The sequence below is a fragment of the Myotis lucifugus genome, unplaced genomic scaffold, assembly GCF_000147115.1.
Source record: "Myotis lucifugus unplaced genomic scaffold, Myoluc2.0 scaffold_102, whole genome shotgun sequence".
NCBI lineage: Eukaryota > Metazoa > Chordata > Mammalia > Chiroptera > Vespertilionidae > Myotis > Myotis lucifugus.
The window spans coordinates 148,091-168,649 of NW_005871150.1; the positions used below are offsets into that span (position 1 = coordinate 148,091).

The following is a 20,559-nucleotide window of genomic DNA, read 5'->3' on the forward strand; positions in this document are numbered from 1 at the left end:
CACCAGCTTCCCTCTGGTACCTGGGACCCAGGCTTCCCTCCAGACGCCGGCAGGCACCTGGAACCTGGGACCTGGGCTTCCCTTGCAGCCCCAGCTTCATCTGGAAGGACGTCTGGAAGGACGTCCGGTCTAACTAGCATATTATGCTTTTATTATTATAGATAACTAGAGGCCCGGTGCACAAAAATTTGTGCACTCGGGGAGGGGGGGTGTCCCTCAGCCCGGCCTGTGCCCTCTCACAGTCTGGGACCTTTTGGGGGATGTCCACCTGCTGGCTTAGGCCCGCTCCCTGGGGGAACGGGCCTAAGCTGGCAGTCAGACATCCCTCTGGAAGCCCGGGAGCCCTCGGGGGATGTCCACTTGCCATCAGGGAGCAGGCCTAAGCTGCAGTCAGACATCCTTAGTGCTGCTGAGGAGGCGGGAAAGGCTCCCGCCACCACTGCTGTGCTGGCAGCCATCAGCCTGGCTTGTGGCTGAGCAGAGCTCCCCCCTGTGGGAGCGCACTGACCACCAGGGGGCATCTCCTGCATTGAGCGTCTGCCCTCTGGTGGTCAGTGTGTGTCATAGTGACCAGTCATTCCCAGTGGTTCTGCTGTTAGGGTCAATTTGCATATTACCCTTTTATACAGGATAGAGGCCTGGTGCACGGGTGGGAGCCTGCAGGTTCGCCCTGAAGGGTGTCCTGGATCAGGGTGGGGTCCTGCTGGAGTACCTGACCAGCCTGGGTGAGGGGCTGAGGGCCGTTTTCAGGCTGGTCCAGCCCCCCAGTGGGGACCCTCACCCCATGGAAGTGTGGCCAGCCTGGGTGAGGGGCTGAGGGCTATTTTCAGGCTGGTCACACCCCTTTCAGGGTGTGGGTCCCCTCTGGGGTGCCTGGCCAGCCTGGGTGAGGGGCTGATGGCTGTTTGCAGGCTGGTCAAGCCCCCCCAGTGGGGATCCTCACCCCATGGGAGTGTGGCCAGCCTGGGTGAGGGGCTGAGGGCTATTTTCAGGCTGGTCACACCCCTTTCAGGGTGTGGGTCCCCTCTGGGGTGCCTGGCCAGCCTGGGTGAGGGGCTGATGGCTGTTTGCAGGCTGGTCAAGCCCCCCCAGTGGGGATCCTCACCCCATGGGAGTGTGGCCAGCCTGGGTGAGGGGCTGAGGGCTATTTTCAGGCTGGTCACACCCCTTTCAGGGTGTGGGTCCCCTCTGGGGTGCCTGGCCAGCCTGAGTGAGGGGCTGATGGCTGTTTGCAGGCTGGTCAAGCCCCCCAGTGGGGATCCTCACCCCATGGGAGTGTGGCCAGCCTGGGTGAGGGGCTGAGGGCCGTTTTTAGGCTGCCCAAAGCCTCTTCAGGGTGGGGGTCCCTGCTGGGGTGCCTGGCGAGCCTGGGTGAGGGGCTGATGGCCGTTTTCAGGCTGGCCACGCCCGGGTGCTGGAAGCAGGTATCTGGGATTTATTTAACTTCTATAATTGAAACATTGTAGCCTTGGTCCTGCTCGAAGCCTGGGTTACCCCTGGCAACCGAGGCTCTCAGCCTCTCCTTGAGCAGAAGCCACAGTGGCTGGAAGCAGGTATCTGGGATTTATTTATCTTCTATAATTGAAACTTTGTAGCCTTGAGTGGAGTTCAGGGCCGGCCAGGGCAGGCGGGAAGCTTGGCTTCTTCCATCGCCGGGGCCACCCAAGCCTCCTGCTTGCTCCAGCTCCGTGGCCGCCGCCATCTTTGTGACAGAGTGGCGGAGTGAGGGAATGACGGTTAATTTGCATATTACTCTTTTATTAGATAGGATGTTGGCAGTACTAGTCAAAGCAATTAAGAAAAAGAAAAGGTATCCAAATCAGAAAGGTATGCTATTTGTTTAGGTATTATATATAGAAAAAACTAAAGACTACACTAAAAAAACCTGTTAGAACTAATAAAGTCAGTAAAGTTGCAGGGTAAAAACGTACAAAAATCAGTAGCTACGCACTAACAATGAACTACCCAAAAGAGAAATTAAGAAAATAATCCTGTTTACAATTATACAAAAAAGAATAAAATACCAAGGAATAAATTTAACCCAGGAGGTGAAAGACTGGTATACTGAAAACTGTAAGACATTGATGAAAGAAATGGAAGACATAAATAAATGGAAAGATACTCCCTGCTCATGGATTGGGAAATTAATATTGTTAAAATTCTATACTACCCAAAGCAATCTACAGATTCAATCCCTATCAAAATTCTAATGGCATTTTTCACAGAAGAAAATATCCTAAAATTACATGGAGTCACTAAAAAACCCTGAATAGCAAATGCAATATTGAGAAAGAACAAAGTTGGAGACATCCCACTTCCTGATTTCAAATTATATGACAAATCTATAGTAATCAAAACAGCATGGTATTGGCATAAACAGACATATAGCTCAATGGAAGACAATAGAGAGTCCCCAAATAAATCCATGTATATACAGTCAATTAATTTACAGCAAAGGAGTCAAGAATACCCAATGGGGAAAGGACAGCCTTTTCAATAAATGACTTTGGGAAAACTGGACAGCCACATGCAAAAGAATAAAAACAGACCACTATCTCACACCATACACAAAAATCAACTCAAAATGAAGTAAAGACTTGAACATAAGACCTGAAACCATAAAACTAGAAGAAAACGTAAGTGGTAAGTTCTTTGACAATGCTATTGGCTATGATTTTTTTGGACTTGACACCAAAATCAAAAGCAACAAAAGCAAAAATAAACAAGTGAGACTTTAGTTAATATCAAACTAAAAAGCTTCTGCACAGCAAAGAAAACAACAAAATGAAAAGGAAACCTACTGAATGGGAGGAAATATTTGCAAAGCATGTATCTGATAAGGGTTACCATCCACAATACATAAAGAACTCATGCAACTCAATAGCAAAAAATAAACCACACCAAAAAAACAAACAATCCTATTAAAAAATGGGCAGAGGTTCTTACTAGACATTTTTCCAAAGAAGATATACAGGTGGGACCAGGTCCATGAAAAGATGCTTGCCCTAGCCGGTTTGGCTCAGTGGATATAGTGTCGGCCTGTGGACTCAAGGGTCCCGGGTTCGATTCCGGTCAAGGGCATGTACCTTGGTTGCAGGCACATCCCCAGTAGGGAGTGTGCAGGAGGCGGCTGACTGATGTTTCTCTCTCATCAATGTTTCTGACTCTCTATCCCTCTCCCTTCCTCTCTGTAAAAGATCAATAAAATATATATTTTTTAAAAAAGATGCTTAACATCAGTAATCAGGGAAATGCAAATCAAACCACAATGAGATACCACCTCACAACTGTTAGAATCACTTTTCTCAAACGACCTGAAATAACAAGTGATGTTGAGGATGTGGAGAAAAGGGACCCTGTGCACTGTTGGTGGGAATGTAAATTGGTGCAGCCACTATGGAAAACAGTATCCAAAAAAAATTATGCACCCCCATGTTCATTGAAGCATCTACACCAGTGGTTGGCAAACTCATTAGTCAACAGAGCCAAATAGCAACAGTACAACGATTGAAAGTTCTTTTGAGCCAGATTTTTTAAACGTAAACTATATAGGTAGGTACATTGTTATTAACTTAATTAGGGTACTCCTAAGGCTTAGAAAGAGCCACACTCAAGGCGCCAAAGAGCCGTATGTGGCTCGCGAGCCGCAGTTTGACGACCATGGATCTACACTAATAAAAGACAAAGATGCTAATTGACCGTACCTTCACTATGTCCCAAGCCACGCCCACCAGTCAATCAGAGTGACTATATGCAAATTAACCCAACCAAGATGGCGGCCGGCAGCCACAGAGCTGGAGCAAGCAGGAGGCTTGGTTGCCCGGGCGATGGAGGAAGCCAAGCTTCCCGCCTGCCCTGAGTCGGCTGTGGTCTCCGCTCATGGCAACAAAGTTTCAATCATAGAAGACAAATAAATCCCAGATACCTGCTTTCAGCCAGCCTCCACTGGGAGCTTGGGTGGCTGGGGGCTTGGCCAGCCTGCAAACAACCATCAGCCCCTCACCCAGGCTGGCCACACCCTCATGGGATGAGGGTCCCACTAATATGCAAATTGACCCTAACAGCAGAACCACTGGGAATGACTGGTCACTATGACACACACTGACCACCAGGGGGCAGATGCTCAATGCAGGTGATGCCCCCTGGTGGTCAGTGCACTCCCACACGGGGAGCTCTGCTCAGCTACAAGTCAGGCTGGGCTGCCAGTATAGCGGTGGTGGTGGGAGCCTCTCCCACCTCCTCAGCAGCGCTAAGGATGTCCGAGTGCAGGTTAGGCCTGCTCCCCCCTGGCAAGTGGACATCCCCCAAGGGTTCCCTGGCTGCCAGAGGGATGTTTGACTGTCAGCTTAGGTCCAATCCCCCCGGGGAGCGGGCCTAAGCCAGCAGGTGGACATCCCCCTAGGGGTCCCAGACTGTGAGAGGGCACAGGCCGGGCTGAGGGACACCCCCCCCACCCCCCCGCCGAGTGCACAAATTTTTGTGCACCGGGCCTCTAGTTATTTATAATAGCCAAAACATGGAAACATAACAGGTGTCCATATGTGGAGAAATGGGTAAAGAAAATGTGGAATACTATTCGGCCAAAGAAAAAAGATCTTGCCATTTCTGACAGGGATGGATCTTGAGGGCATTATGCTAACACTTGGAGTGCGGGAAACGAGTTAAGTCGGCTCGCGTGAATTGCGCGTACTCCGCGGGAGCCGTCTTTAACTCGGTTCATATAGATTTGCGGTGGAGTGCGGGAAACGTGTAAACTCGGGCCGATTGTAACTGCGTATTACCAAATATTTGTTTGTAATCCACCCTTTTGGTGGATGGAACAAAACCAAAAGACAGAGCCATCTTATATTTTGGCGGGAAATTCACCCGCACTCCAAATGCTAAGTGAAACCAATCAGACAGCGAAAGACAAGTACCATATGAGCCCACTTATATGTGGAGTATGAACACAAAAAAATGCATAGGTACAGAGAACAGATTAGTGGTTGCCAGAGGCAGTTGAGTGATGGGGAGGGAGGGAGGTTGAAATAGGTGGTGGGGGGGGGGGTCAAAAGGTAAAAACGTTGAGTTATACAATAAGTCCTGGGGTTGTATGGTACAGCATGGTTACTACAGTTAATAACACTGTATTGAATATTCTAAAGTTGCTAAAAGTAAAACTTAAAGCTCTCATAAGGAAAAAAGTTTGTAACTATGTATGGTGATGGATGTTACACTTATTGTGATCATTTTGCAATATATACAAATATCAAAACATTTTGTATACCTTAACACATTGTTTGCGGGTAGTTTTTATCACGTGCTAACAGGTGGCTCTACTTCTTACAGTCAACGTAAAACGTATAAATACGTTTCCCGCATACAATGTGTTAAACTAATGTTACACTTTAATTATATCAATAAAAATAACCCTATATAATAAAAGAGAAACATGTAAATTGACCTTCCCTCCACTATGCTCACCAGCCAATCAGGAGTGAGTATGCAAATTAAGCCAACAAAGATGGTGGGTTAATTTGCATACAAAGGCGCCAGGTGGAGAGCAGAGCAGGAGAGCCGGTGGAGAGTGAAGCAACTTGGGGAACTTGGCTCCCCAAGCCACCAGATGGAGAGCAGAGAGGGAGAGCTGGCGGCTTGGAGGACTTGGCAGAGTAGGAGGCTGTGGGACGGAGACAGAGCAGGAAGGGAAAACCAAGAGTGTGGGGAGCACCAGGAATTCTGGGAATCGTAGTTCTGGTGGCAGCCCCAGGACCGGAAGCAGAAGCCCAGAGCGCAGGGAGCACCAGGAGTGCTGGGAATCGTAGTTCTGGTGGCAGACAGATCTCCTAGACACTAGAGCAGCAGTTCTCAACCTGTGGGTCATGACCCCTTTGGTGGCCAAATGACCCTTTCACAGGGGTTGCCTAAGACCATCCTGCATATCAGATATTTACATTACGATTCATAACAGTAGCAACATTACAGTTATGAAGTAGCAACAAAAATAATTTTATGGTTGGGTCACAACATGAGGAACTGTATTTAAAGGGCCAGAAGGTTGAGAACCACTGCACTAGAGCAAAGTGAGCCTGGAGCAAGTTACTGTTGCAGTGGGGGATGGAGGGAAAACAAAGGTGAGAGACATAAGTAAAATCAGAGTGTCTAGGAAAAATTAAAGGGAAGATATCCTAAAACTTGCAGGAAATCTCTACCAATGAAGCAAAGAAAAAAAAAAGCCTCTATTATTCTGTGAACAACAAACCAAACTGAGTTGGGTCTCAGACAATTCGCTCATAGGATTGCAAAGACAGACAGAAACTCCCGGATTGGAGAGGGCTCCCCTGAGGGCTCCCAGATTGGAGAGGGTGTAGGTCGGGCTGAGGGACGCCCACAACCCCCAGTGCATGAATGTCATGCACCGGGCCTCTAGTTTCAAAATAAAATACTAAATATGATAATAAAGCAAATGGATTACCTTGTACTATTTTCCAGAACTGCTCTAGTGAGAAACCCAATCCACATAGCATCTTTCTTTCCCAAAATCCATTCTAAGACACCTGGAAGAGATCACACACAGTGTCATGGGAGCTGGAAGAGGTGAGAGTGTTCACCAGAATGCACAGTCCAGCCCTCCTCTGAAAAAATCTATGAAATTTCCATTTCATTAACAGCTGTCTACTCACCCATAAAACCGCCATTTGTGCTGAAACGCTCATTTAGTGTAAGGCTAAAGAGTCCCTGAGGAGAAGACAAGGGAGTGAAGTCAGACACTTGGACCATCCTGTTTCAGGCCCTCTCACTGCACTGTACATGGTATATCGAGACCTGGACTGGGTAACGGGGAATGCAAAGATAATAATCGTGATAATACCACCTTGTATAAACAGCTTTTCTGGAAGTTCAAAGAATTTTCACACCTCGTGGACGAGACAAGTAGGTGGGATGGTACTGGCCTCACTTTTCTAACTAACTGCAGGGCAGAGAATTAATGTGAGGTGCCGAGGTGCAGACTCAGGACCAGATTCCAGATTGCTGTTCCCAGCCCTCAACATCCAGCCACATGCTTTTCCGCAGAACGGGCTGGGAAACCTTCATTCCTTTCCACCCTTCTCTGCCGTGGAGCTCATACCTATATGAAGGTGACAGGAAGTACAAAGGGACGCACAGGGGCTTCATATTCTTTTTAGGTCCTCATTTCCTTAGACTCCACCCTTCTCAGAGAGTAAAAGCAGGACACAGAGCTACCTGTACAATTACGTAACGGTAGATTCCTTACTGGTTTGAATCCTGTTAACATGCCCACATAGCCAGCAAAGCTTGCAGCCTTGAAGACAGTTTTATTATTTCTTTGGAAGTCCAAATTCACTGTTAAAGGTTTTAGCTCTTCAGTTATGGTCCAGGTATTATTATTCATATTCCACCTATAAAAGACAAATTTAGTGACATTTAAGAACAATGATGATAATGATGAATATGATGATGATGGCCAGGCATTATACTAGGTACTTTACCTATCTAATCCTTAACAATCAATCCTAACAAGTACTTTGTATCACAGGGGAGGGGGTTGGGGGGCTGGGTGAAAATGTAAGGGAGTAAGAAAACTAATCCTCATAGGCACAGACAACAGCATGGAGATTACCAGATGTGGCTGGATGTGGAGGGGGTGGGGAGAGGTAGAAGAAGGTATGGGAGGATAAAGGGTGATGGAAGGAGACTTGACTTGGGGTAGTGAACACACGATACAATATACAGATGATGTGTTATAGAAATGTACAACTGAAACCTATATAATTTTATTAACCAATGCCTCCCCAATAAATTCAATAAAAAAAGAACAATATGGGTGATTTTATCCTCCATTCTTCACATGACAAAAGCGAGGCTCAGAAAAGTTAAGGCTTCTCCCAACATATAAGTCTATAAATAACAAACTCCAGATTCAAATTTAGGTGTCTAATTATAAAGCCCTGTTATTTTTTTCCCCAGAAAGAGCAAGAAGTCATAAAATAGAATGCTATTCTTCCCTTGAAGAAATGTACTAGACATGCATCTGGGCCTTCAAGCACACTGCAAAGTTTTGTTCACTAGGTGCAACTCAGGTATGCAGTTGCCAATAACTGAGCAGAGTGTACCATCTTCTCTCAAAACTCGGGAGTCCTCTCTTGTCACTTCTGGCCACACTTTGAGGGTGATCTGGGACTTTTCACCATTGTAATAAACCTATTCTTCTCAAGGACTGATACCATTTTCTTTACTTACCCAAGAAATATTCCAAAATCCATGTTTCGCCCATGTACTAAATGACCTAATTGAAAGAAAGCAAGAGAGACATGTAGGAGCAGTTATGATAGTAAGATTGATCTTAAAGCTGGACACTGAATTTTGGTTAAATGATAGTCACAGCTATTCAATCCAACAATAAGAATAAGCCACGTCCTGGCACCACAAGCCAAACTGCTGTCCCTGCCAAATCAGCCAGATCCCCCCATAATCCCCGTGAACACAGGGTTTCAGGTAAGATAAGAATATGGGCAAAGGATCAATGGTCATTCTTTGCTCCACTATGACAGGGTCCTACCCGAACATGGCTATTTCAGCCTCCCCTAACATGACCTCCAAACATGCTTCAGGCATTGCCACCAATACCTGGGCCCCTCAAAGAACAGGTAAAAAATAAGAGTGAATCGGGGCAAATCACGCTGTGCCCTGTACTCTGAGGATCTGCCAGAAAAACATGGGAAAGTGCGGGGGGCTACCTGGGGCCCCTTGGCCGAGAAATGATGGGAGAAGACTGGTCCTGGGCTTCAAGGGAAGGCTGGGTCATTACGGCATTACGCACAGGGTAATGACGCACCCTGTGGGTACTTAGATCAAATCACGAAGGTGGGTACGAGTAGACTATGAGGACAGTCCCGAGACACTTCTTCCCAGTGTTTCGTGGGCCTGAATTAAACGTCAATGGGCATTACAATGATCTTAAAGTAAGGATAGTTTTCAACCCACTTTTAAAACTTTACCAAGATCCATACACTGTATGCAACATACACAGAATCTGCATGGCAAGCCTAGATGTCACACGTTCTAATTCCACTTATTTGGAAGTTTCTTCTTTGACCCTGTGCTTGGCAGTGCTCACCTTTCCTCAGCAGACTTACCTTTCTTGTCCTCTGCTATGATTGAGGTACAAATGGTAAAAAATTCATAGAAAACATTGAATGAAATAATCTCTCCTATGAGAAAAGATAGGACATTTTTTGGTTAACATACAGAACCATGACATTATTAGAAAATTCTTCTTTAAGAAAGGGGTGGACTATCATCACCGTGTGAGCTTTTGCTTTGGCATGTCCATCAAAAGACACGTACAAGAATGTTCATAACTGTTTATTCTTAACATCCAGAATCTGGAAACAAGCCAAATATCCTATTCATACAATAAGTATAAGCAACCAAACACAATAGTGCATATTGTTTGGTTCTATTTATAAGCAGTTCAAGAGGCAAAACTAATCGAGGTTGAAGTCAGAACAGCCGTCACCTGGGGACGAGGTACTGTCTGTTGTCTATGAGGGGTATGACGGAGCATTCTGGGTGGCTGGAATTTTCTGTATGTTGATCTGAGTTGCAATTACGTGCATGTAAGTATTTTAAAAATTCTATCGAACTGTATACTTAAGATCTGTGCGCTTTACTGTATGTGTATCATACCTCAATAGAAAACATTTTCAGTGCTTTATTACATTTTTTAAGAGCTGAGAAATGAACTTTACCAAAAGGTAGGCCAGTAACATCTGCAATCCCCTTCATTTCCTCCACATAAGGGCCAGGAAAGTTGCCAAGTAGACCAGGCTGAAAACCAAACAAATTAACAATCATTCGACCTAAAGGGTTGCTTTGAGTTTTGGTTCTTTTACATATAATTTGTTCTAGATGCTGCTGCCACAATAGGTGATCTTATTTTTAAAGGCACTTTTACACCATGTATTTCTAAAAGATCTATGTCATACTAACGTAATGCCTGCTTTGAGACCTGTGAGCTCATCCATTCTCAGGCACTGTGCAGAAACCTGTGATTCTCAGACTGTTTCTATTCCACCCTCTTCTCCAGAGAGCTGAGGACCTGGTATAGTTCCACTTGCTGACCTTATATGGCCCACCACACAGGAACCTCACAAGAAGCACTCCCTATCTCTCTATGCAAACTCACCCTGTAGCCAACGGCATTAAACCCTCATTTCTAGTTCCTTCCCCCACACAGCAAACATCTGTATTCTAGTCACTCATGAAAACTTCTATCACAGTTAATATCTGATCTCGGCCTAAGACGCTTTATGCATTCTGTTGGCAAACAATGGACACGGGCAAACTCAATGGTGGGCATCATACTTTTATCCTCAACTGCACCTACTCTCCAGCAATGAGATTAAGATGTAAGCTCACACAGCCTCTTGCTAATAAGATAATGAGTTTAAAGTGTACAAGTTTCGCTGTAGCTGGTTTGGCTCAGTGGATACAGCATTGACCTGCAGACTGAAGGGTCCCAGGTTCAATTCCAGTCAAGGGCACATAGCCAGGTTGTAGACTTGATCCCCAGTTGCGGGGGCATGCAGGAGACAGCCGATCAATGACTCTCTCATATCATTGATGTTTGTATCTCTCTCTCTCCCTCTCCCTACTTCTCTGAAATCAATAAAAACATATTTTAAAAATATAAATAAATAAATAAAATGTACAAGTCTCATTTTTCACCAGCTTGATATTTATATGCAATGGGACCTATGGCAATGCACAACGAATATTCCCTCCAATTTAACAAACAAAAATGCCTTACTGAACATTTATTAACCACTTCTCATATCCAGGCACTGTGCTTTACATATAGTATGTCATTTAATCCTTACAACCACTATGTACAGTGTGCATTAGCAAATTCTCCCTGGGAGAAAGCTGAAGTTCCATAAGAAACTTGTCCAAGGACACACAGCTATTACGTGACTGATCCAACCTTCAATCAAATCCAAAATTTAAAGAACGAAAACCTCAATGCTGTCGGATGGTAAAGCCTGAGCCCCCCTTTGCACACTGCGCCCCCTGCTGACATGCAGAGGAGGGGGACTTGTGCTGCTGCTCCTGCCCACATGTACTTCGAGGAGGTCTGGTTAGGACAACCACAGGGAGAGCCTTCCTGAAAGGCTGGGAGAGCATGCACACGAGAGAGGGCAAGTTTGCTGGTTGGCAGGAGCCAGTCTCATGGGGGTAATATGCCCAGGGTATCTGGGGGGGTGATTCTCAACCACGGGTGGCTCCCCGCAACCCCAACCCTGGGAAGATTTGGTGACATCCAGAAACAGTTTCAGTTGCCACAACTGAAGAGGTACTACTGGCATCCAAAGATGCTGCTACTGGCATCCTTCGATGCACGGACTGCCCCTCTCTCCCCTCCCCCCGAACACTCTGGTGTCCTGGGCAAAGCACTTAAGAAAAACACCAAATGTCCAATAACGAACTTGAAAGCCCAAGTGTACATTACGGGGAAGGAAACGCCATACTCCCAGATGAAATAGGTATATTTTGCCCACTGCTCTGTAAAATTGTCAAGACTTTTAAATAACACTGAAGAGCAGTTAGCCAAAATTGGCCATGCTATTTCATGTCCCTGCTCTGATCGTACTAAGCCCTAGAATGTCCAGTCCCGAAGTTTTGACAGTTGTCTAGAATAAAAGCAAATGTGTCCAAGCTCCTTAGAAAAGGTTGTAAAATTATGCCTTTAAATAAATACCAGAGCCTTTTCTGAACTGTGTGTTTCTAAATTTATTGTAGGAAATAATATTTCTTACCAACTTTTCATCCACTATCTTCATGAGTTTTCCACTTGGAACAAATATATTTGCTGCATCCCTCAGGTAATTCAGCATAACCTTTAGCTGAAAAATGAATGAATTCATTCATTAATAAGAAACATAAAGAAGTCTTGACATTTAAGATTAACATTGATATAATGAAAACAGATATAGAACTTTTGATTTATTTGTATGTAGCTAAATAAAATTAGGTGATATTTTGAAACTATTTTCAATTAACGAGTAAACAAAATACATCTTTAACATGACATCTGACTAACTACTTAGATGAAGGTGATGATTCAGAGAGAGGGAAACAAAGGCAAAGGCTAGGAAAGAGAGCAAGAAGTTCCAAGGGCCTGGCCGGTGTGGCTCAGAGTTTGACCTATGAACCAGGAGGTCATGGCTCAATTCCCAGTCAGGAACCTGGGTTGCTGGCCCAATCTCCAGTGTGGGGCATGCAGGAAGCAGCCAATCAATTCTCTCTCATTATTGATGTCTCTCTCTCTCTCTCTCTCTCTCTCTCTCTCTCTCTCTCCCTTTCTCTCTCTGAAATCAATAAAAATATATTTACAAAAAAAAAGCTCCAATGAAACTAGATCACCAACTTATACCATACACAAAAACAACTCAAAATGGCTAAAGGACTTAAATGTAAGATAGGAAACCATAAAAATTCTACAAGACTCGATAGGCAGCAAAATAGCAGACATATGTCATAGCAATATCTTTACTGACACAGCTCCTAGGGCAATGGAGACTAAGGAGAAAATAAATAAATGGGACTACATCAAAATAAAAAGCTTCTGCACAGCAAAAGAAACCATCAACAAAACAACAGGAAAGCCCACTGCATGGGAGAACATATTTGCCAATGATATTTCCAATAAGGGTTTAATCTCCAAAATTTACAGATAAGTCATACAACTTAACAAAAGGAAGATAAACAATCCAATCAAAAAATGGGCAAAGGATCTAAATAGACACTTTTCGGAAGGACATACAGAAAGCCCAGAGACATATGAAAACATACTCAAAGTCACTAATTGTCCAAGAAATGCAAATCAAAACAACAATGAGATACCATCTCACACCTGTCAGAATGGCTATCATCAACAAATCAACAAATGACAAGTGTTGGTGAGGATGCGGAAAAAAAGGAACCCTCGTGCACTGCTGGTGGGAATGCAGACTGGTGCAGCCACTGTGGAGAACAGTATGGAGTTTCCTCAAAAACTAAAAATGGAACTCCCATTTGACCCAGTGATTCCACTTCTAGGAATATATCCCAAGAAACTAGAAACTCCAATCAGAAAGGATATATGCACCCCTATGTTCATAGCAGCACAATTTACAATAGCTAAGATTTGGAACAGCCTAAGTGCCCATGAATGGATTAAAAAACTGTGGTACATCTACACAATGAAATACTATATTGCTATAAAAAAGGAACTTTTACCATTTGCCACAGCATGGATGGAACTGGAGAGCATTAGGCTATGCGAAATAAGCCAGTCAGAGAAAAATAAATATCACATGATCTCACTCATAAGTGGAATATAATGATCAACATAATTTGATGAAAAAGAATAGATCCAGAGACAAATGGTAGAGGAGGGGGGGATAGAGAACAACCAAAGGACTTGTATGCATGCATATTAGCATATCCAATGGACACAGGCACTGAGGCGGTGGGGGCTTGTCTGGGGTGGGAATGGCTGGGGGAGGGTCAATTGCGGAAAAAGAAGACAAATGTAAAACTTTAGACAATAATAAACAAACAAAAAAACAAACAAACAAATAAATAAAAGAAGCTCCAAGGAATGACACCTTTTCCTCTACCATCATTTATGGTAAACTAGAGGTCTGGTGCACGAATTCGTGCACCAGTTGGGTCCCTCAGCCTGGCCTGCAGGATCCGGCCGAAACCAGCTCTCCGACATCCCCTGAGGGGTCCCTGATTGCAAGAGGACCCAGGCAAGGCTGAGGGACCCAACTGGTACATGATCAGGGCTGGGGAGAGACGTGGGAGGTTGGCCAGCCGGGGAGGGACCGGGGGAGGGCTCCAGGGCATGTCCCGCCCATCTTGCTCAGTCCCGATCAGCCAGACCCCAGCAGCAAGCTAACCTACCAGTTGTAGCATCTGCCCCCCTGGTGGTCAGTGCACGTCATAGTGAGCGGTTGAGTGGCCTTAGCATATCATTAGCATATTACACTTTGGTTGAACAGCTGACAGGTCGACCAGATGACCGGACACTTAATATATTAGGCAATTATTATACAGGATGGCAGAAAAGTATCCAAAGTTCATTCTTCAAATATTGGTGTGGAATTTCATAAAGTGTTCATTTATACATGCATTATATTCAGTAAGTCAGATTTAAGATTGCAGCGTACCGAAGGTGCCTTGTCGGTGATCAGTTCCTGCCACCTCTTGTAGGGCGGTAAGTCCAGATTGATGGTGTACCACGGCACCGGCCCCCGATAGCTGCAAGGAAAGGCGCATCATCTTGAAATGGTAAAGGCAGTTTTTTGATGGGGGTTAGAGAGTTTTATCCATATGGATATGTTAGAGATATATTCTTAATGAAAATACAGAAGTTAGGCCCTGGCTGGTGTTACTCAGTGGTTGAAGCATTGGCCAGCACACCAAAGGGTCTTGGGTTTGATTCCTGGTCAAGGGCACATATCTGGGTTGCACATTTGATCCTTGGCTCTAGTTGGGACGTGTGTGGAGGAAACCAATCAATGTGTCTCTCTCACAACTCTCTCTCTCTCTCTCTCTCTCTCTCACTATCCTCCCTTCCTCCCTTCCACTCTCTCTAAAAAATTAATGGGAAAAATATCCTCAGGTGAGGATTAATAACAACAAAATATACAGAGAAATTAGTACTCAAAATTTGCAAATGCGAATTTTCTGGTGCTTCTGTCCTACACTGTATAGAATCATAAGTAGTTTCAGAAATCTTAGACTAGAATTATACATTCTGGAATATTAATGTGAACTGTGGATATGGGAATGAATCAATGTTGGTTCTAGAGTTCTGTGTAACCTGAATATCACTGCTAGAAAATACCTGCCCTGGCTTTCCCTCCTAAGTCTCTGCTAAGGTTTAGTCTAAGCCTGGGAACCTCTCTAACTGGTCTTCTCAGTCACATTGCCTCTTAGACAGTCTAACACTTTGGCCAAATCATTGTTGGCTTCAGTAAGGTCGTCTTTCAAAACCCCAGAGTGGCGACATGTATTAGTTTCCCATGATGGCTTCTAGAACCTTTGCTATTCACTCAGCCACCTTCTTCTTCCTACTATACTTCCCTCTTCTCATTCCTCTGCGGTAAATCCGAGCCCAAGCACTGTGGGATCACCCCATCCCCAACTCCTTACCCATCAATTTACACACAGCAATTTCTGCGGAGGACACAGCAACATCTTTCCCTCATCAATGGGCCTGGGCCATATTTCTTTCTGGTGGATGAACTCAACAACTACTCTCTGTTGGTATGGAAACATTATCTTCTGGCACTTGTTACAAAACTGAAATAGCCCCTAAGGGTGTGCCATTACGTGATTTGTCAGCTTAAAACTCTGCCTGAAAATAGCCAGCATTTGCCCCATTAGTGCTCTGCTCCAGGAGGCATAAGGATTACTCTAGGACAGTGGTCGGCAAACTGCGGCTTGCGAGCCACATGCGGCTCTTTGGCCCCTTGAGTGTGGCCACGAAGTTTCAATCGCACTGTACGTGTTCGCCCGCACATGGTATTTTGTGGAAGAGCCACACTCAAGGGGCCGCAGTTTGCCGACCACTGCTCTAGGACAGCGGCCACCAACCTTCTGGACCTCGCGGACCACCAGTGAGCTGCGGACCAACGGTTGGCGACCGCTGCTCTAGATACGTAACAATGTTCCCAGGCTGTTAAAGTAAAACGTGACCTATACTTACATCTACGGCAGAGACGGGTTAGTCCCTAAGTCATGAGTTGTGCTCCTAGTTACACTTGTGTTGTCACGAGTTAACGATTTGATTCTCTAAACATGCTGCTGAGCTCGGGGCCTGGGGATATGTGTGAGGTTTTATGAAACTGTGAACCAGCAGCTGCTGGTCGTATGATTTGGATAGACAACGAGAGCACCCTTGATTCTGGAAACAGACTTTCAAACAAAATCAATACATTTGTTCTTTTCAAAGCATTCTCAAAATCCCATTTCCTTAGGAAGGAATCTGGCAGAAATACCAGTGCAAAAATATTTATATTATGTAGATGTATAAATATAAGAAAATGGTGTTTATCTGTATATGTGTGTATACACATGTATAAACACACACTCACACAATGGGCAATTAGAGACCAGTTAAAAGCAGGGAAGGTTGGCCAGGCAATCAATTCATAGACCCAAATAAGGTGCGCAAAGAGAGTAGAAAAAAAGCCTTGAACGTGGAAAGTTACTCATTAAAGGTTCAATGATTTGGGGCAGTGAGACCAGCCAAGTGAGGCGCACTATCAACAAGGCACTGCGGACTGACAGGCTGTTAGTGATGAGAGACAAAAAGGAGATTTTGGGGAGAGCAAACCCGAGGAGGGCTGGACCCTGTACCAGCTCTGGACTAACATAGAAATTGATTGGTTCTAAATTACTTCCTGCCAAAGATGTGCCTCTTTCTACAGAAAGGCCAGTAAAGAAAAAGAATTTAGTATAGTACAGTTTCATTGTACCTGGAACAGAGGCTATGTAGGCAAGTGCAGCACAAAATGTATAATTAGAGGCTACAAAACCCGAAAAGTCATCTTGCTATACTGGTTAAAGTTTTACTCGACCCCCCCCCCCACCCCGCTCCGCCCTGGCCTCTGGCCCCGCAGGCAACTTTCATTGAGCAGAAAGAGCAGGGCAAACAAGGTTACCTGCCTTATACCTTTCCCTTCTTTCCCACACACCCTGGTACCCTTTGGGCTGGTGAGCTAGTCTCATGCCTTTCTCATAGACCCATGTAGCCAGCCACAAAGGATCTGAAAGCCACCCATATATCTAGATCACAAATATGAACGCTAAATACACTAAATATTGGCCGTATCTTTAGATTTTCCAATCCTGTTTTTCCCTTGATGGATTTGTTTACCATGCCAGGGTTTATTGCTGGAATGTTTCACCTGTAAGACCCTACACTATTTTGTCCCAATATAATCTGGTAGTTTATACTCAGGCACCACAGAAAATCCCAGGTCAGCTCTGCATTTGTGAGGATGAGTAAAATGCCCATGGCAGGTAGAAGAATTTAGTGAAGAATGGAAATCTTCGCCCACTCCCACCCCTGCCCCCTGTGATTTTGATAGGCTAGAAATGAGCATTTTAATCATGAGGTATTTTCATGTTTAACCAGGGTCTTAGTCAAATGCATAATGCACAAACTTGAGGAAAAAAAATATTTGTCTTTCTTAGGATAAAGGACATGACTTAAATTTTTTCACTGCCATTATTTTTATGAGATCATTACACAGGGAAATGTGTTTTGATCATCTCACGTTTTGATATTTACTCACGTTGGTCCAGAAGGAGGGTAAGTTGATTTTCTGCAGTCTTCTGTCCACTAAAAAACAAAGAAAATGTACAATTTCAGAAAATAACAAATTGAACAGGCAATTTGCAAAAACTGTTGAAAGTTTATGAAGACAAAATCAAGTATGGTTTGCCCTTTTAGACCGTTTCAATGCCTCTTTTTTTTTTTTAAATATATTTTATTGATTTTTTACAGAGAAGAAGGGAGAGGGATAGAGAGTTAGAAACATCGATGAGAGAGATCGATCAGCTGCCTCCTGCATGCCCCCCAGTGGGGATGTGCCCGCAACCAAGATACATGCCCCTGACCGGAATCGAACCTGGGACCCTTCAGTCCGCAGGCCGACGCTCTATCCACTGAGCCAAACCGGTTCGGCTTCAATGCCTCTTAATAGTCTTTTCCTCCTACAAAAACTTCAAAAATCTCAAACCTAAGTGTACGTTCCATCTCAAACCTGCTCTAGTGCCAGGTGTGGTAATGTGGCATTTGTATTGCAAATATACCATATCGTGCTGGGAAATGTATGTCAAATAGGTTGATTTATCACTAAGTTATTTGCTAGAATGTGATGTTACTTGAATTTATGAGCCAGCTCTATTGCAATCAAGATTTGCATCCCAAACCAGATTTTCAGGGCACACTGTCCAGGGCCCTTCATAACCTGGTCATAATTTACCCTCCCAGCCTCTCTTCCTGCCACTCCCCTTTACTCGTAGCCACGTGCAACCGCGTCCTATGCTATCTCGCCCTTCCATGCCTATACAGGCGCTGTGCCCTCTGCCTACAATGCCTGTTCTCTACTGGGGCAACTTCTGGCTTTACCATCTGAGATCCAGTTCAAATACTGACTTGTGTGTGTGTGTGACGTCGTCATCTACTTTCCATATGAAAATAGTCATCCCTCCTGTGTACTCCCACAGCATTTGCACTCAGCCCCATTACCATAGTTTAGCATTGCATTATAATTATGTTTGTCTCTCTTCACTACCAAACATGTGCACCTGGAGGTGATGGCCCCGAAACACTGAGGCCACCACTGCTGAGGCAATGAATGAATGAGACTTAGGGAAGAGTGTTCAAGCTTAGCAGTAAAACAGAATTGGCTCTTAACAACACGAACAAAAAAGACCACATGGATTTAAGATTCCTTAATTATGAGGTTCGAGATAGCAAGCGTGTTTATCTTTCCTCTGGAGACCCAATGTTATACAAGTAAAATAATTTTTTTAAAAAGGAGGATAAATTCACAATAAACGAGTAAGGAAGGAACTACTAGGTCTGTAGTTTGAGCCCAGAAGCTGTCTCTGCAGGAAACCTGTGTGAGAATGAAGCGTTTGCATCTTGTTTTAACTTCTAATAGTTGGGAAATGTATAAAGTAGCTTGGCATTATCTGTGATTCTAACATTCACTGCTGTCAAAATAACTCTGCTACAGTTTCTCGTATGAGTGCTGTTTGCCTTGTAATGTTGGGTGGATTTTTATTAAGAAACAATTATCAAGTATCAAATTACCAAAGGCGAATTCAATCATTAGAATTTAAATTCTGTTTCTAAATTATTACAATATAAAAATATTTGATATTAAATATCAATTTGATAACCAATATAAACTTAGCAAAAGCTAATTTCCAAAGCCATTCAATGTTTAATAATAGTGGCTGAAGGAGGTGCATCTTCACAAATTTCAGTCTCAGCCCTGAGCTTAAAAATCACAGTAAGACTTTCCTGCTGCCAGCCTGTCTAACTGCTGGGTGGCAGGGGAAGTCGGCATCTATTTCTTGTGAGAATTCACAGAAACGAGGGTGGTTAAGTCTATGAGAGCAAAAGAAGTTCATGGTTGACATTACCTGTTCAATAGCACGATAGATTCAAGTATTTTCCATAAAGTGTTTGCCAACAGATAATATAATTCATAGCCACAACATTTAAACACCATTTTTACAAGTTTGATACATTTGTCCAACTAAGCCTTTTTCTGCTTCACACATATTTTTACCGCTGTCAATTGTTACACGTCACAGCAGATTCTACTTCAGGTCTCACAGAATGACTGAATTCTCAACTTCTCGGAAAACAACCTTGCCTGCAGTTGTTTCATACAGACTAGTCATAGAGACTAATTCCTTACTCTCAAACTTGGCACTGATGCTTCAATATGTATCAATAACGTCGAGAATCACTTGCCTTGTTCTTCAATTGATATTGATGATGCTGCCAGAGTCCTGAGCAAGTATTCTCACCCGAAGGCTCATCGTGCGAACAGGTTTTCTCAGGACACAGTTCTTACAGGCTGCCATCAAATGCGAAGTAAGCCGCCACTGGTAAACGGCTCTCCTGGCTTCGCTAACCAATGAACTACCTGGAGACAGACTTTGGCTGCCTCCTCATTTCACTTTTAAAGTTTATAAAGGAATTCTGCTGTGATGAGATACCCTGCTTTACATCTTCTGATTTTTCTGATCACTTTTTTTCCCTATGAGTTGGGGATGCTGTGAAGACTGCTTCATCTTGTAGTGCCACCTATTTGTACTCTTTTATCGCAACTCTGGTGTCATTGCACAATAAACACAGGGTTTGCCATCTAGCTCTGTAACAAGATGACCCATACTCCACTTTGCCTCAAGAGAACAACATTTCCACTTCTTTTCTCGTTTTGACATCATAGGTTTGCTTTGGCAATTTTTAAAAACGATTAAGATAACACGGCATATTGGTACAGGTGGCACTTACTGTTGAGTTAGAATTGCCTCACTGTCACTGAAGTGCCCCGAGCAGCAGTGAAAGGCTAGGGCAGCCACAGACAATAAGCAAACAAACAAGTGTGAAGTGCTCCAGAACAATGCCGTTTATGGTTCCTGACATGTGACTGCGGTGCAATCTTTACATGTCTCAAAACAGTAATCTTCTTCTGATCCCCCCAACTTTTTAAAAATCTGAAAACGGTCCTTAGCTCACAAGGCCTTCCAGAACGGCTGGCAGGCGGGGTCTGGTACCCCCCCCATCTTCCCCACCAACTCCCCGGGGCTGTAACTTGGGCACCCAAGTACCAACACCCACAAACCATCCTTGGCCTTGCTAGACCAGTGTCTTCAGAGGAAAACCCTTTGAGGCGCTGCCCATGTGTGAAAAGAGAGAGAGGGACAGAGATTGTGTGCTTCGTTTTTTGCCTCAATAAGACCGCATGC

At 44.3% G+C, this 20,559-nt stretch overlaps 1 protein-coding gene across 2 annotated transcripts in view; it reads right to left on the reverse strand.

Moving 5' to 3' along the window:
• The window catches only part of ASAH1 (N-acylsphingosine amidohydrolase 1), a 33,149-nt gene that overhangs the window by 4,487 nt on the left and 8,103 nt on the right, over window positions 1–20,559 (reverse strand). Inside the window, exons 2-10 of one of the 2 annotated variants that reach the window (XM_006092640.3) lie at window positions 17,358–17,404; window positions 14,220–14,310; window positions 11,820–11,906; window positions 9,753–9,831; window positions 9,138–9,212; window positions 8,242–8,287; window positions 7,256–7,400; window positions 6,663–6,717; window positions 6,455–6,536 (exon numbers count right to left, since the gene is read on the reverse strand). In XM_006092640.3, coding sequence (XP_006092702.1) covers window positions 6,455–6,536; window positions 6,663–6,717; window positions 7,256–7,400; window positions 8,242–8,287; window positions 9,138–9,212; window positions 9,753–9,831; window positions 11,820–11,906; window positions 14,220–14,310; window positions 17,358–17,404 — 707 coding nt within the window. The remainder of the gene's footprint in view (window positions 1–6,454; window positions 6,537–6,662; window positions 6,718–7,255; window positions 7,401–8,241; window positions 8,288–9,137; window positions 9,213–9,752; window positions 9,832–11,819; window positions 11,907–14,219; window positions 14,311–17,357; window positions 17,405–20,559) is intronic. The other variant, XM_023757157.1, reaches the window with a different exon arrangement.